The 12,584-nt window shown below is 41.5% G+C and overlaps 1 protein-coding gene across 1 annotated transcript in view; it reads left to right on the top strand.

Moving 5' to 3' along the window:
* The window catches only part of CNTNAP2 (contactin associated protein 2), a 1,579,711-nt gene extending 1,571,175 nt beyond the window's left edge, over positions 1–8,536 (top strand). Inside the window, exon 24 of the mRNA XM_006139900.2 lies at positions 3,421–8,536. Coding sequence (XP_006139962.1) covers positions 3,421–3,620 — 200 coding nt within the window. The 3' untranslated portion in view covers positions 3,621–8,536. The remainder of the gene's footprint in view (positions 1–3,420) is intronic.
* The last annotated feature ends 4,048 nt before the right edge of the window (positions 8,537–12,584 follow it).

Below are 12,584 nucleotides of genomic sequence, written 5' to 3'. Positions count from 1 at the left end.
TGTCTGTCAGGAGCACTGGAGCAGCCAGCTCAGGTAGCTCTAGGAGCTTCCACTAATCCTTTAAATGCACAAGAGTGTCAATCTAGGCCCTGTGCAAAGAGGAGCAGGCACAGGGATGGAGGTCACTGTGACCCTCATGGGAAGCCACAGTGAGATGGTCCATGGGAAATGGGGATTTCGTTTGGGAAAACAGGAGGTGTTGAAGAGCTGTCTGAAGATACTGGAATCAAAGTGCCTGGGCTCAGTGGTGTACCTGACTCTCACACTTGACTCTGTTCCCTCCTACACAGCCAGCGCTGACTTTCCATATAACCCAGGACAAGGCCAAGCTATAAGAAACGGAGTCAACAGGAACTCGGCCATCATCGGAGGTAGGTGATGCAGAGACAGGCCTTCGCGTGGTGCGCATCTGTGGAAAGTAACAGTCCTAGTAAAACAGTTGTCTGGGAAAAACATAAGATTGTGAAATATGATATGGAGAAACCAATAAATGTAATCCTGGTACTTTTTCATGACAACTTGTCAAAAAGTAACGATAATAGATGGTGAAGAAGAGGAAGAATGAAGGCCAGGTAGTGACACAGCAGTAATGCGACTATTCTCACGTGGGAAAAGTTCTGGGTTCATGTCCTGTGAGCAGGCTTGATCTGGACTGGCAGAGACTGGGTGGGTGGGGGGGATCAGCGCATGAAGACTACTAGGGGTACCTGGTCTCTGTCTCTGTCTGTCTCTCTGTGCCTCTCTTTTTAATTTTTCTCTGTCCATTTCCCTCTGGTTTTCTCTCTCTCATGGAAGAAATAAATAAGTAAACTTTTTTAAAAAGAGTAGTTGTGGGCTAGATATGCTTTGCATGTGCAAGGAGGCAGTGGTGACGGCTGCCAGGAAAGCTTACTACAAAAACTGGGGGAACATGCCGGTCTGATTGCAGGTATCTTAGTGAAGGGGGACCAGCAGATGGCGGAATGGCTAGCTATCATGGAATTGGCTCCTTTGGTGTCCGCTCTGTCTCTGCTTCTTAATAGTAGTGCTTAGATCAGTTATATTATCTTCCATCTTGTCTAATCTGTATTATTACATCCAGTATCTTTTCCTCTTCAGATACCATATGTTTCACCTCTACAAGATCCACTTTGTCTCACATTGTATCTTCCATTTTTCTTCTTATTACAATCATATTTTCCTTTAAATCGCCATGTATGTTTACCATAGCTGTTTTAATATTCTTAGGTACTGATTTCATTATTTCTGGATCTCTTTCCAGTTGAATGACCTTTTTCCTGGTCAAGTGATATTTTTCTACTTTTTTTTTTGGGGGGGGGACATGCTTGGTTATTTTTTAAGGCAATTCATTTCTTTTTTCTTTCTTTTTTTTTTTTTTTAGAGAGAGATTGTTGCTATAGGGCACATGTGCTCACTGGAGAGACAGAGACAGAAAGTGAGAAATAACTCCACCAGGGGAGATGGCCATGCTGCAATCCCTCCTCCTCCTTTCTCCTCTCGTGACTCTAAGCACACATGCACATGTACTCAGCATGAGTTTCGAGCCTCCAGGTCCAGGACTCAAACCGTGGTTGGCCTGGTGGCAGTCTTGCAATGTAACCACTATGCCATCTGCTGGTCCCTATTTATTATTACTATTTTTTAAAGAGGGAAAGTGAGAAAGCAAGCTGTCAGGTCCAGGATTTGAGCCACAGTCTGTCATTTGGGAGTTTAGCACCTTAACCACTACACCACCTGCCAGTCCCACTTGGTTATTATTATTATTTTTATTTGTTGTTAGACATTATCAATATTACATTAAGTTTTGAGGTTTTATTGTCATTCTTTAATAAATACCGAGGTTTGTTTCAGTAGGCAGTTAGGCTAACTGACCTCCATCCCTGTGCCTGCTCCTCTTTGCACAGGGCCTAGGTTGACACTCTTGTGCATTTAAAGGATTAGTGGAAGCTCCTAGGCCTACCTGAGCTGGCTGCTCCAGTGCTCCTGACAGACACGCTTACTTTTTGCAATATCTTTTCTTACGTGTGACTTATAGTGTGATATTCTTTGTCTTGTTTTAAAGCGTTTGAAAGGCAGATAGTGAGTAACTTTACTTCAGGTCTGTTTTAGCAAAACGTGATCAGCATGACCCTTGTATAGTTTGTGTTAAATACTTTGTTTATTCAATGAGGTTAAAGCAGGCCAGTTTGAGGTCTTGGGACTGCAGCTATTTTGAAATTAAGAAGTTGAAAAGTTTGAAATGAGAACAGTCCAACCAAGTGCTGAGTCGTGGGGAGGTCTATTTGAGGAAGGGTCAGATGAGAAACTAGGAGTGGGTACTTGAAGAAAAGCAGGAATCAGGCTAAATCAAATGAGTTTGATCGGCCGAAGTAAGACGTGATTTGCACATGCTTGTATTTTTAAGAACTGACCACATGCTGAGCTTCTAGAGACAGTTTGGTGGGGCTTGATTACTATCTCCCTGTAACCTGATTTAGAAATAAACTCCCTTGGGACTCGCAGGTGGTATGGCAGTTAAGGCACTGGACTCCCACATGGTCGACTGCAGTTCAAGTCCCGGATTTGGCAACTTGCTTTCTCACCTTCCCTCACTCTCTCTCTGTCTCTCTCTGGTGAGCACATATGCCCTGTAGCAAATTAAAAAATAATGATAATGATAAATAAAAATAAAATAATTCTTGGGAAAAAATAAGAAAAAAAACCTCTCTTCTTCTGTAGCTTCTGTCTCTTGTTCATTGACCGCAAGTAAAAATAGCCATACTGGCGTTTGCCAGTAACAAGGCCTCTCCACAGCAGTTCGTTGGAGTGTGAACATCTCCTAGCCCTGTGTGAGCTCTGGCAATCTCTTCTGCCTACAGCTCCTGAGTCATTGCTCTTTGCCTGGCTCTGTGGAATCTCACATGCACATATTAGCACTTGGCCACAGATGCAAAGAGATTTCTGTGCAGTTTGCTGGAGTATTTCTATCCTTATCATCCTCCCTCCCTCTCTCTCTCTTTCTCTCTCCAGTTCAGAGAAACCACTGTTTATCTTGTCCCTCGGTACGTTGCTGTCCAGTAATTACCACCAGTCAGAAAACTAGGGAAAATGTAGGGTTCATCTTTTTTGTTTCTCTTTTCTCAGGGATGGTGATTTAGTTCTGCCCGTCATCCAGTGTCTGAAAGCTGTTATTTCATGCATTTCGTCCAGTATTTTAGTTACATTTACCTTGAAGTCAAGTTACTCCTGTTGTTTCTTTTATCCCTTCATGTCCAGAAACAGAAGTCTTGTTTTTGTTGTCTTTCTGGTGGTAGCTTTGGAGTTTTCGTCGCGTATAGGGGAGGGGTAATGTTGGAGAGCACTGTGGAGAAGTGGGGAAAGAAGTGCCGGAGGGTTGGGTAAGGTTCGATTAACCGCTGGCTCTTCTCCTTTCTGCCCCAGGGGTCATTGCTGTGGTGATTTTCACTATCCTCTGCACCTTGGTCTTCCTCATCCGGTACATGTTCCGTCACAAGGGCACCTACCACACCAATGAAGCGAAGGGAGCGGAGTCGGCCGAGAGCGCGGATGCTGCCATTATGAACAACGACCCCAACTTCACAGAGACCATTGATGAAAGCAAAAAGGAATGGCTCATCTGACGGGTGGCTATTTGGCTATGGGATGGGGAGGAGGGAACTGCTAGGGAGGAGGGAAAGGGACAAAGGCACCCTGCTTCATACACTCGAGCACATCCTTAAAATATCAGCACAAGTTGGGGAAGGCTGCAGCAAAATACTCTTGAGACTGATCACTAAAAAAAAAAAAAATACTTTTTAATATTTCTTTATAGATGAGTTTTCCCTTCTGTATCAAAATAATACAAAAAATGCTTTTAGAGTTTAAGCAATGGTTGAAATTTGTAGGTAATATCTGTCTTATTTTGTGTGTGTTTAGAGGTGTTCTAAAAACCCATGGTAACAGGGCAAGTTTTCTACATTTTTGAGAGCCCTTAGAATGTGGATATTTTTTCTTGAGAAAAGCTGATACACATACACATGGCCTCCAACATTCTCTTCCTTTTGCGTATAGTCAACTTTTAATGGGCTGTTGTAGTAACTAGTTTGTGTTCATATATAATATTTTGATTGGTGTCCTCTAAATTGGAAAAGGAAAGAAAAGGGCAAAGAAACCTGTTACTCACCAGTTTTCAAAGAGATCTCAATCTATGGCAGTTCTCTGAGGGTTCTGACATCAGCAGTTGACAGAAGTATGACACTTGCTGGGTAACCACATAATCGATGCAACTGGAGAGGCACATTGAAGAAACGGGGAAAGTAGTTTATATTGTGGTTGTTTGTTTTATTTTTCATTGAATTCTACAAGAGAATATCGTTCCATGTATGTATGTAGTCTTAGACCTATTCAATATCTGTAACTATCAGCTACAATACCGTGGTGACCAGCTGTTACAAATTTTTCTTCCTCTGTTTGACCTACAGTGTATTGGATTATATTATATGTATATAAGCACCTCGATGGAGAATTAGAGCCAGATGTCATGAATCGTTTGCTCTGTTTCTTTTATGGTTGTAACAAAAGGATGGACACTTTATAGTGAATGCATAAATTAAGTTGCTCTTTTGATTTTGCTTTAAACCCCTAGTATTTATACTCTTCTGACAAAATCCTAGCAGCCAGTATTCTCTGAATGGACCTACCACAATAAAGCCAAGTTATTATGGCTGTCACTCTGGAATCATGGAAAGCACTGCCATATGTTACATCAGCTACTCCACATGTCGTTCCATCCAAAATAGACACTCTACCATGATTCAGAGGGCTTCTATGCCAGACATCTTTGAACCTCAAGTTCCTCACTGAGTGACTGTTGCTTCTCAGAGGAAGTCATTATATTTCTTTCTTTATCAGAAAACTTGACCAACTTATTTCAACAAATAATTCATTGATTTTATTTAAAAATAAAAGATAATCTATAAGTAGGAACAGTCTTCCCTGTTTGTGCAACCAAATTTTTTTAAATTTATTTATGGTAAGAAATGAAGATCACACAAAAGTTATTTCTAGACTGCCTTTTGTGATCATTTACTTCAGGCCTCTTATAAATTAATAAGCACTTCTTAAAAATATATGTAGACTCCAACATTTTGAGGAATTAAATGGGATCACTCTTTCTTTCTCCTCTAAGAAGAGGGTGAGATGAAGGTGAAAAGGTGGATGCTACTTTTCTGATGGCCTGGCTTGATAAAATGGAAATTCTAGTTTGTTAGGGTTATATATAAATACTTTTCAAGATTCTCAAAATACCCAGCTTATCAGAGGTTCTTAATTTCTTGGGTAGTGGAAAATGTTACCTAGAGCTGCTAATGGCACATTACCCCGGTGTGTAACATGTCCCAAAGGAGACGTGGGCCCAGTGCATTCCCATTTAAGTCAAGTAACAGAACAAAAGGGAACCCTCATACCTTTTATGAGTTGCTGGTCGACCTCAGGCATGTTCATGAACACCTTTCATTTAAAAAGGTCTTCATCATTCTTCTATAAAACACAATTAAAAGGGAAAAGTAGTTAATGTGAGTAAATATCACAATGATGTAACATTGAAAGCAAAGGCTGTTTTATTCAATGTAGACATATCACTGAGTTTCAGAAATGTTTGATTGCTTTAAGCCTATTTTGTAGGTGTTACTTCTGTACTTAACTAACCATGCCAGGTGGAAATTTATGATGACTTTCTACCACAGTTTGATTCTTTATGCGTTGTCTGGTATTTTTTTCTTTTTTCTCAAAGTGATTCGTGGATTGAAACCACCCAAAGCACCCCCTGCTACCAGAATGTTCTTATCCTTTCTCTTCCCTCACTTCTTTCCTCCTTCCTGCCACATAAGATGAAAAATAAGGTCTAACCCGCCTCTCACCAAATTTTCAAACCTAAGGCTCTGAAGTGACTGCAGGGACCCATGGTTCTTCCATATCTTCATTATGTAAGGTGCTCAAAGACCAGGATGGGTACGGTATCCAGTAACTGAATAAGCACTAGATGAGTGTTGGAAATCTCCACCTCTCCTTGGGATTCTGATTTAACAAAATATCTGTGTCTATTTATGAAGGCCATGTCCAGTGCATTCTAAATGGTAAATAATTTGCTCATGGACAAAAAGAAAAATGAACCCTGTTGCTCAACTCCCTCCCTTGACACTTTCGCACAATGCAGCCGCCATAACTGACCCAGACCTATACCTAATCTTGCTTTGCCACTCACATCCCACAAAATCTTGACCTCTATATCCCAATCCATTATCAATGAAGCACAGCTAGGCTAGTGTTAGCCTTTTTAAATAAAAGAATAGAACAAAACTACACAAGAGGCTGTTTTAAAGTCTCAGGGAAATTTGACGGCTGATTTAGGGCTGTTTGTGCAGGAAATATCCTCTGTGTATAAGCAAACATCTATGTTTTGAGAAGCCAGAAGTAAGGGACTGGGAATGAATACCAGATTAGTGCCATTCCTTGCTCTTACACTAGCATCTTCCCTAGAGCTCAAGGGAGCTAGCTAAGGAAAAAGAAGAAAGTATTTCATCGTTAAATCATTCTCTGGCCCTTCTTAATATTTAAGACTGTATTTCCCCTCATGGATTTCAACTAGCCGCTCAAAAAGAGAGACTTATTATGTGGAAATATTTATCGAAGAGCTGGACACAAGACTTCGCAGTGCCTTGGTTAGTGAAGTTCTTGTTGCCCTGCATTTGAGAAGCCAGCATTCAGAGGCACAGGAATAACTCTTGGCATGAGCCAAAGAATAGATATTGATGTCAGTTGACCCTCTGATGAGCTGCCACTCAGTGCAATTGAGAGCTGGGCACAAAGACACAAACCATAGGAAGCACTTCAGGGGTTAGCCATGGCTTGGTGGTTAAGGTGACCAGATCCCACATAGGCAACTCTGTGGTTCTAGTCCTGGATTTGGCTGTATGTAAAAACATGTCTGGTATGTGTGTGTGTGTGTGTGCATGCCCAAAATCCCAAAAGGAGGGAGAGATGAAGAAGGGATTGCAGCATTCACTGTGAGGGATGCTTTCTTTCCATCTATCTTCACTCCCTCTGGTAAACTAGAAAAAAGAGAGAGAGTGAAGAAAAAGTGTTTCAGGAAAAAAACAAATCATTATGGGATATGAAAGTGCAAATGCTTGGTTAGTGTCAAAGAGAAACTCTTATCTCTTTCAGTGACAGGGTCTGTTCCATCTTCTCCCTTGTTCTTTCTCCTTCTCTTCTCTACATCGTATCCTCCTCTCATGATGAAATGTTTTAATAGTCCCTTTGTGACTCATACTGCCAAACAATGAACACCTCCTAATATGTTTTTTCTTCCACCATCCCATCAAGCAGTTTTCAAAAAGAAAGGCAGCAATTACTGAACTGAATTTGAGTCACCCCCAGCAGAACCACTGATCCTGAACTTGGTGAGAAATAAAATAACAATGTACCCAGCTGATGTGACTAGAAACCAAGGGGTACCATCTTCAAATGATGTTCTATGAGAGTGGACTCTGGGAATCAGTTGCCCGAGTCCTACCATTTCTCTCCTTGCCTTGTTCTGTGACCTTGCTCAAGTCCCTGGACTTACCTTTATGTCCCTTATTTAAGATAAATCTGTTCTACCCACTTCGTAAGACAACTGTGAGGTGCCATTGATTCTTGACCATACACTTGGAAACCCAGACATTAAGGCCAACTCAATGGAGCCTACTGGAAGTCTTACTTCCTGCCTTGTGATCGGAAAGTCCCATCAAAAGCAACAATGCAGCCACATCTGGGATATGGAGACTTCTAGGGCATTGCTGTACCACTGCTAAGTTATTATTAGGTGGACTGAGAGATACAACACAGCCAGAAGCCAAAAAAATCAGAATTTTTGTTCATAAAGCCTGAATTGCTATTGGACATGACTTTCGGTTCATCTTACCTATTCTTACACAGCTCCCCTCCCCATGTGAATAGCCATGCTTATAAATAAGCCAGCACAGAACACAGATGTGACGGTTTTGTGATGCCTGATAGCTCTGGGCCTAACTACACATATTCTATGTGAGAAGGTTGGAACCTTTAGAGCACATTCATCTCACAGCAGTATTATTTTCTAAGAGTGGTTCATCAAACTCATTGTATATGAAATGGGGAAATGGATTGTTGCCTCCCATTGAGCAAAGACTGGTTTGCACCATGTGTTGACAACTGCTGGTTTCTGATACCTGTGAAAATATGGAAGTTCCTCTGGGGGAGGCCAAGAAACCATTCTAAATGTATTGATTCCAAGTTTTGTTTTGTCGGATTTTTTTAATTCTGTAAGTGAGCACGATGACTGCGGAGGTTAGAGCTGTGAAAAGCTGGGCTAAATATTCTTTCTGTAAACTCAATTAGGATTCCATCCCTGTGGAACAACACAAAATGTCACTCTCTAAAAGCAACAGCATGTAAACTAGAATGAAAGAAGGAAATTATGTATGTATGCCTAATATTCTTTGTGAATGTCTTTCATTTAACTAAAATTATATTAGAAGCCAGATTGATAAATAAAAAATTCAAAATAGTTTTAATTATCCTAAAATTGATTCTTCATGTTTTGTACCACTTGATTCTCTCAGAGGTAGTTTCCAACCTTCAACAAAAGCAAGTTCCAAGCACTGAAGTATCTATCAAGATTTAATCTTGGGGGCCAGCAAGTGTTGTGGTGGTTAAGGTGCTGGAATTCCCACATGGCTGACCATAGTTCGAGTCCCAGACATGGCGACTTGCTTACTCTCTCTCTCTCTCTCTCTCTCTCAGTCTTTCTCTGTCAAAACTCATGTGAAAATAATAATAATAATTAAAGTTAAATAAAATAATTTTTAAAAAAAGAATTAATCTTTCCCAAGTTGTGGTAGAGATAGAGTCACTGTTCAAAGACAGGCCTATTTGGATACATCCCTGGTGAACCTACTTTTGCCAGATAGATACCTGCACCTAGGCCATTTTTCTTAAACTTAGTGGCTATTGACCTAATCTTTGGGATTAATTCACACATAGCTTGATAAAATGATTAGAATTAAGTGATTTCCAGAATATATTCTGGTCCTTATTTTGAATGAAGGAGTAGCACTGGTATTAACCTATTAATTAGGCCAAATAGATCCAGGTGGACGAGGTAAAAGGGACTTAGGTACTTCCGGAGATGTGAGCTCCTCTCTAAATGCACTTGATCAGCATTAAGAGCTAAGTTACTACTCCCAATACCTGGTCTTCTTTTACCCTCAGGGAGCCATTTCCTTTTAACTAATTCTCAGTGAGGCATTTAAATGTACACCAAATAAGTGTACGTGTAAATAAGTGTGAATTCCATTTAAAAGCCCAGTGTCTCTGTTCTTCATTATCCCAAGGCCCTCAATGGCAATAAGACTGCAGAATATTTTGGAAGCATCCTGCCATACAATCATTTGTCATGGTTCTACTTGGCAAATGCAGGCCAACAGATGCAGAAAGAATGCCAAGAAGTTCCTTGAGAAATAAAATCCACATTATAAAAGTGTGCAGCAATTTTTTTTTTCAGGTTTTATTATGGGTACGTACACTTGCCAGAGAGAAACTGAGAAAGAGAGAGGGAAAGTGAGAAATCATCCCCCAAGGGGGATGCTAATGCCACAATCCCTTGTCCTCCAATCTCCTCTCCAGATTTTGAACACACACATACACACACACAAACGTCCAGCATGTTTTTCAATCCACTAGATCCAGGACTTCAGCCATGCAGCCTACCATGTGGGATCCAGCACCCTAACCACCACACCACCTGCTGGCCCAAGATACTTGCACATCCATGTTTATAATTTAGCACTATTCTCAACTGCTAAAACATGGCGCCAACCTAAGTGCCCATAAAAACTGATGACTGGATTGAAAAACATGTATATACTTATACATGTATAAGAAACAATGAGACCCTATCATTTGATTCAAAGTGGATGACTATAGAAGACTTAATGTTGAGTAAAGTGAGCCAGACTTTGAAAGATACACACTGTATATCCCCACTCAATGTGTACCTAATATCTGCATTCTGTGGCAGAAGTGGAAAGATCTGAAGATAAGATAGTCAAGAGAACAAGGAGAGAAAACAGACTGTAAAGAAGGGGAGTGGGTGGTAGAGAATGCTAGAAGGGAGGTGGGAGGTGCAAAGGAAAGAAGCATTTAACAAAAAAATGCCAAGTTCTCTGTTTAAGAAACATATATATATATACACATACATATATATGGTGTACATCATGAAGAAGACTATGTAAAATGTAAAATTAATCTGAAAATTAAAAATAGCAAAACAATGGAAATAGCAGACAAAACATCATACACAGGAAAGAACAAGGATACATAAATAATCAAGACTATGAACATGTATATCCTTCTCTAAAATATGTTTTATATAAAATAAAATATTATAGCTGTTACTTATTGGGGAGAAGGAAATGGGAATGAGTTTAGGCTGGGAAATAAAATAAGACAATTTGCATGGCCAATGGTGAAAACAAATACTTATATTCTGAGGAGTTTTACCAACTCAGCTCTCGGCACCCGAGGAGAGAATGCACTAGACAGAGAGCACACGCAAGCACCCTGCTGCCAACTAGCACAACTAAATTGAGACAGCAGAGAGTGGGTGCACGCATGTCTGGCAAGAAGTGCAATCACTAATGCAATCAATTGGTCAATGTCAGTAATGGGCAAAGGAAATGTGAAAGAGTTTGCAAGAATATTTTTGTTCTTTTAAATGCAGCCGCGTTCCTTGTATGCAGGATCTTCAGAAAGATCGTGGAATGTGTGTATTATGAAAAAACTATGGGACTAGCAGGTGGTGGAGAGTTTAAAGCCACTCGATCCCACATGGCCAAGTGTGCGATTTGAGCCCCAGACTCAAAGTCTTGAAAACATGCCAGATGCATGTACATGCACACCCAAAATTCCAAGAGGAGACTGGAGAAGGGACTGCCACATGGCCATCTTCCCTGGGGGATTTCTCACCCCCTCCCACCAACCAACCCACCCCCATCTTTCTCTTGTGAGTACGCGTGCCCTGTAGCAAACTAAAACATAATAAAATTAAAAAGTAAATAATTTATTCATGCATTTGAAAAAGTTCGTGCACCAAAATAAGCTCATACTTCCCACGGACATTTGGAAGTCCCCTCATATTATGGGAAGGAAACCGAAAGACAAAGGCCTGGGGCGCTCCCTCCCATTCAGATGGCATGGCCATCATTCCTCGATGCTCTGCTTCCCACCTTCCACCACGTAGTGAGAACAGGTGGTATTTTTCTTTCTGTGATCAACACACAGCAAGCCCTGGAGAAGGACATGGAAGGGAAGCGACCACCTGGCTACTGCTCACAGTTTCAGAAAAACTCCTTGGACTGGCCTGAACAGGACTTTGCTAGTGACTCAAATTCCGACCCCCAGGTGAGATGCCATCAGACTGAAATCACTGTTTTCAACCAGTGAACAAGTGAAAACAGTGAAACTAGAACAGCCCTGCTGCTGGGGAGGGGATTCCTGAGGCTGGGCCAGTGGGCAGATGGGGCCTATTGTTTACCTCATTGTAAATAAAGTATTCCTGGTTGAATCACAGATCTTGCTCAAACCACAGCCTGAGTTTTCTCGAAGCATACAAGAAGCCTCTAATATATTTCTGGGTGATCAAATTATAATTCCTCTAAATTAAATTTACAGAGCTCATTCGCTTTTATTCTGAGCAGTCTCCATGGCGTTCGCCTTAAATCACTACAAGTGTAGCAGATATATTGATTACTGCCAGCCATGTCCCTGCGAATCTCAGTTTAAGCACTGCTACAGTGAACGCTGAAGTTTAATTAGTATCCCCGTCTGGTGGTGTAAAATACGAGGCCGGGACATATGGGCAAGAAGAATGAGTTAGCGTGAATCATCTTGAAAGCACGAGCCAGCAAGCAGGGCAAGGCAGAGCTGAGCTGGTTTTGAATCGAAGGTATTCGCCTTGACGCCTGTGTTGTGTGACTGGTTTGGGGACAACCGTTTATTTTTCTTCTCAAGGAGGCAACTGTTTCTGGGATCCTGGAAGGAGATGAAATAGCAGACGTGGGTCGTGCAAGGAGGTTACTTGGACAGACGCGGCTTGCTACACGGACCACCTCTCTGGACCTCTCCTAACAGATGCTCCTGCAAGGGACCGGTCCCTGGAGAAACCAGCTATCCCCTAGGACGCCGACTCTGAAGCAGGGACAGAAATGTCTCTGGTGTATTCCAGGAACATGGTGGGACCATAGGTGCTAAGGCTGTCATAAGTTACTCCTATCTTTAAAAATATCTTATTTCCTGTACTTACAATCTTTAGAGTAACCATTATGATTCCCACCAACTACGTCCTCCTTGGACAGTGGATTTGCTCAGGGGCTCACGTGACCAGTCCTGCTCCAATCAGGCTGCACCAGTCACCAACCCCGGGAGAGCTACCGGTTGCACCAAATAATATCCCACCAGAGTTGCCTGGAGAGTTTTTAGCCGGGTTGTTCCAGCCGCGGCGCCTCCAACTGCATGAGCCACGACTT

Source organism: Tupaia chinensis, unplaced genomic scaffold (genome assembly GCF_000334495.1).
Source record: "Tupaia chinensis unplaced genomic scaffold, TupChi_1.0 Scaffold000010_1, whole genome shotgun sequence".
NCBI lineage: Eukaryota > Metazoa > Chordata > Mammalia > Scandentia > Tupaiidae > Tupaia > Tupaia belangeri.
Note: the sequence above shows the minus strand (reverse complement) of the source record. Positions and strands in the feature narration are given on the sequence as shown.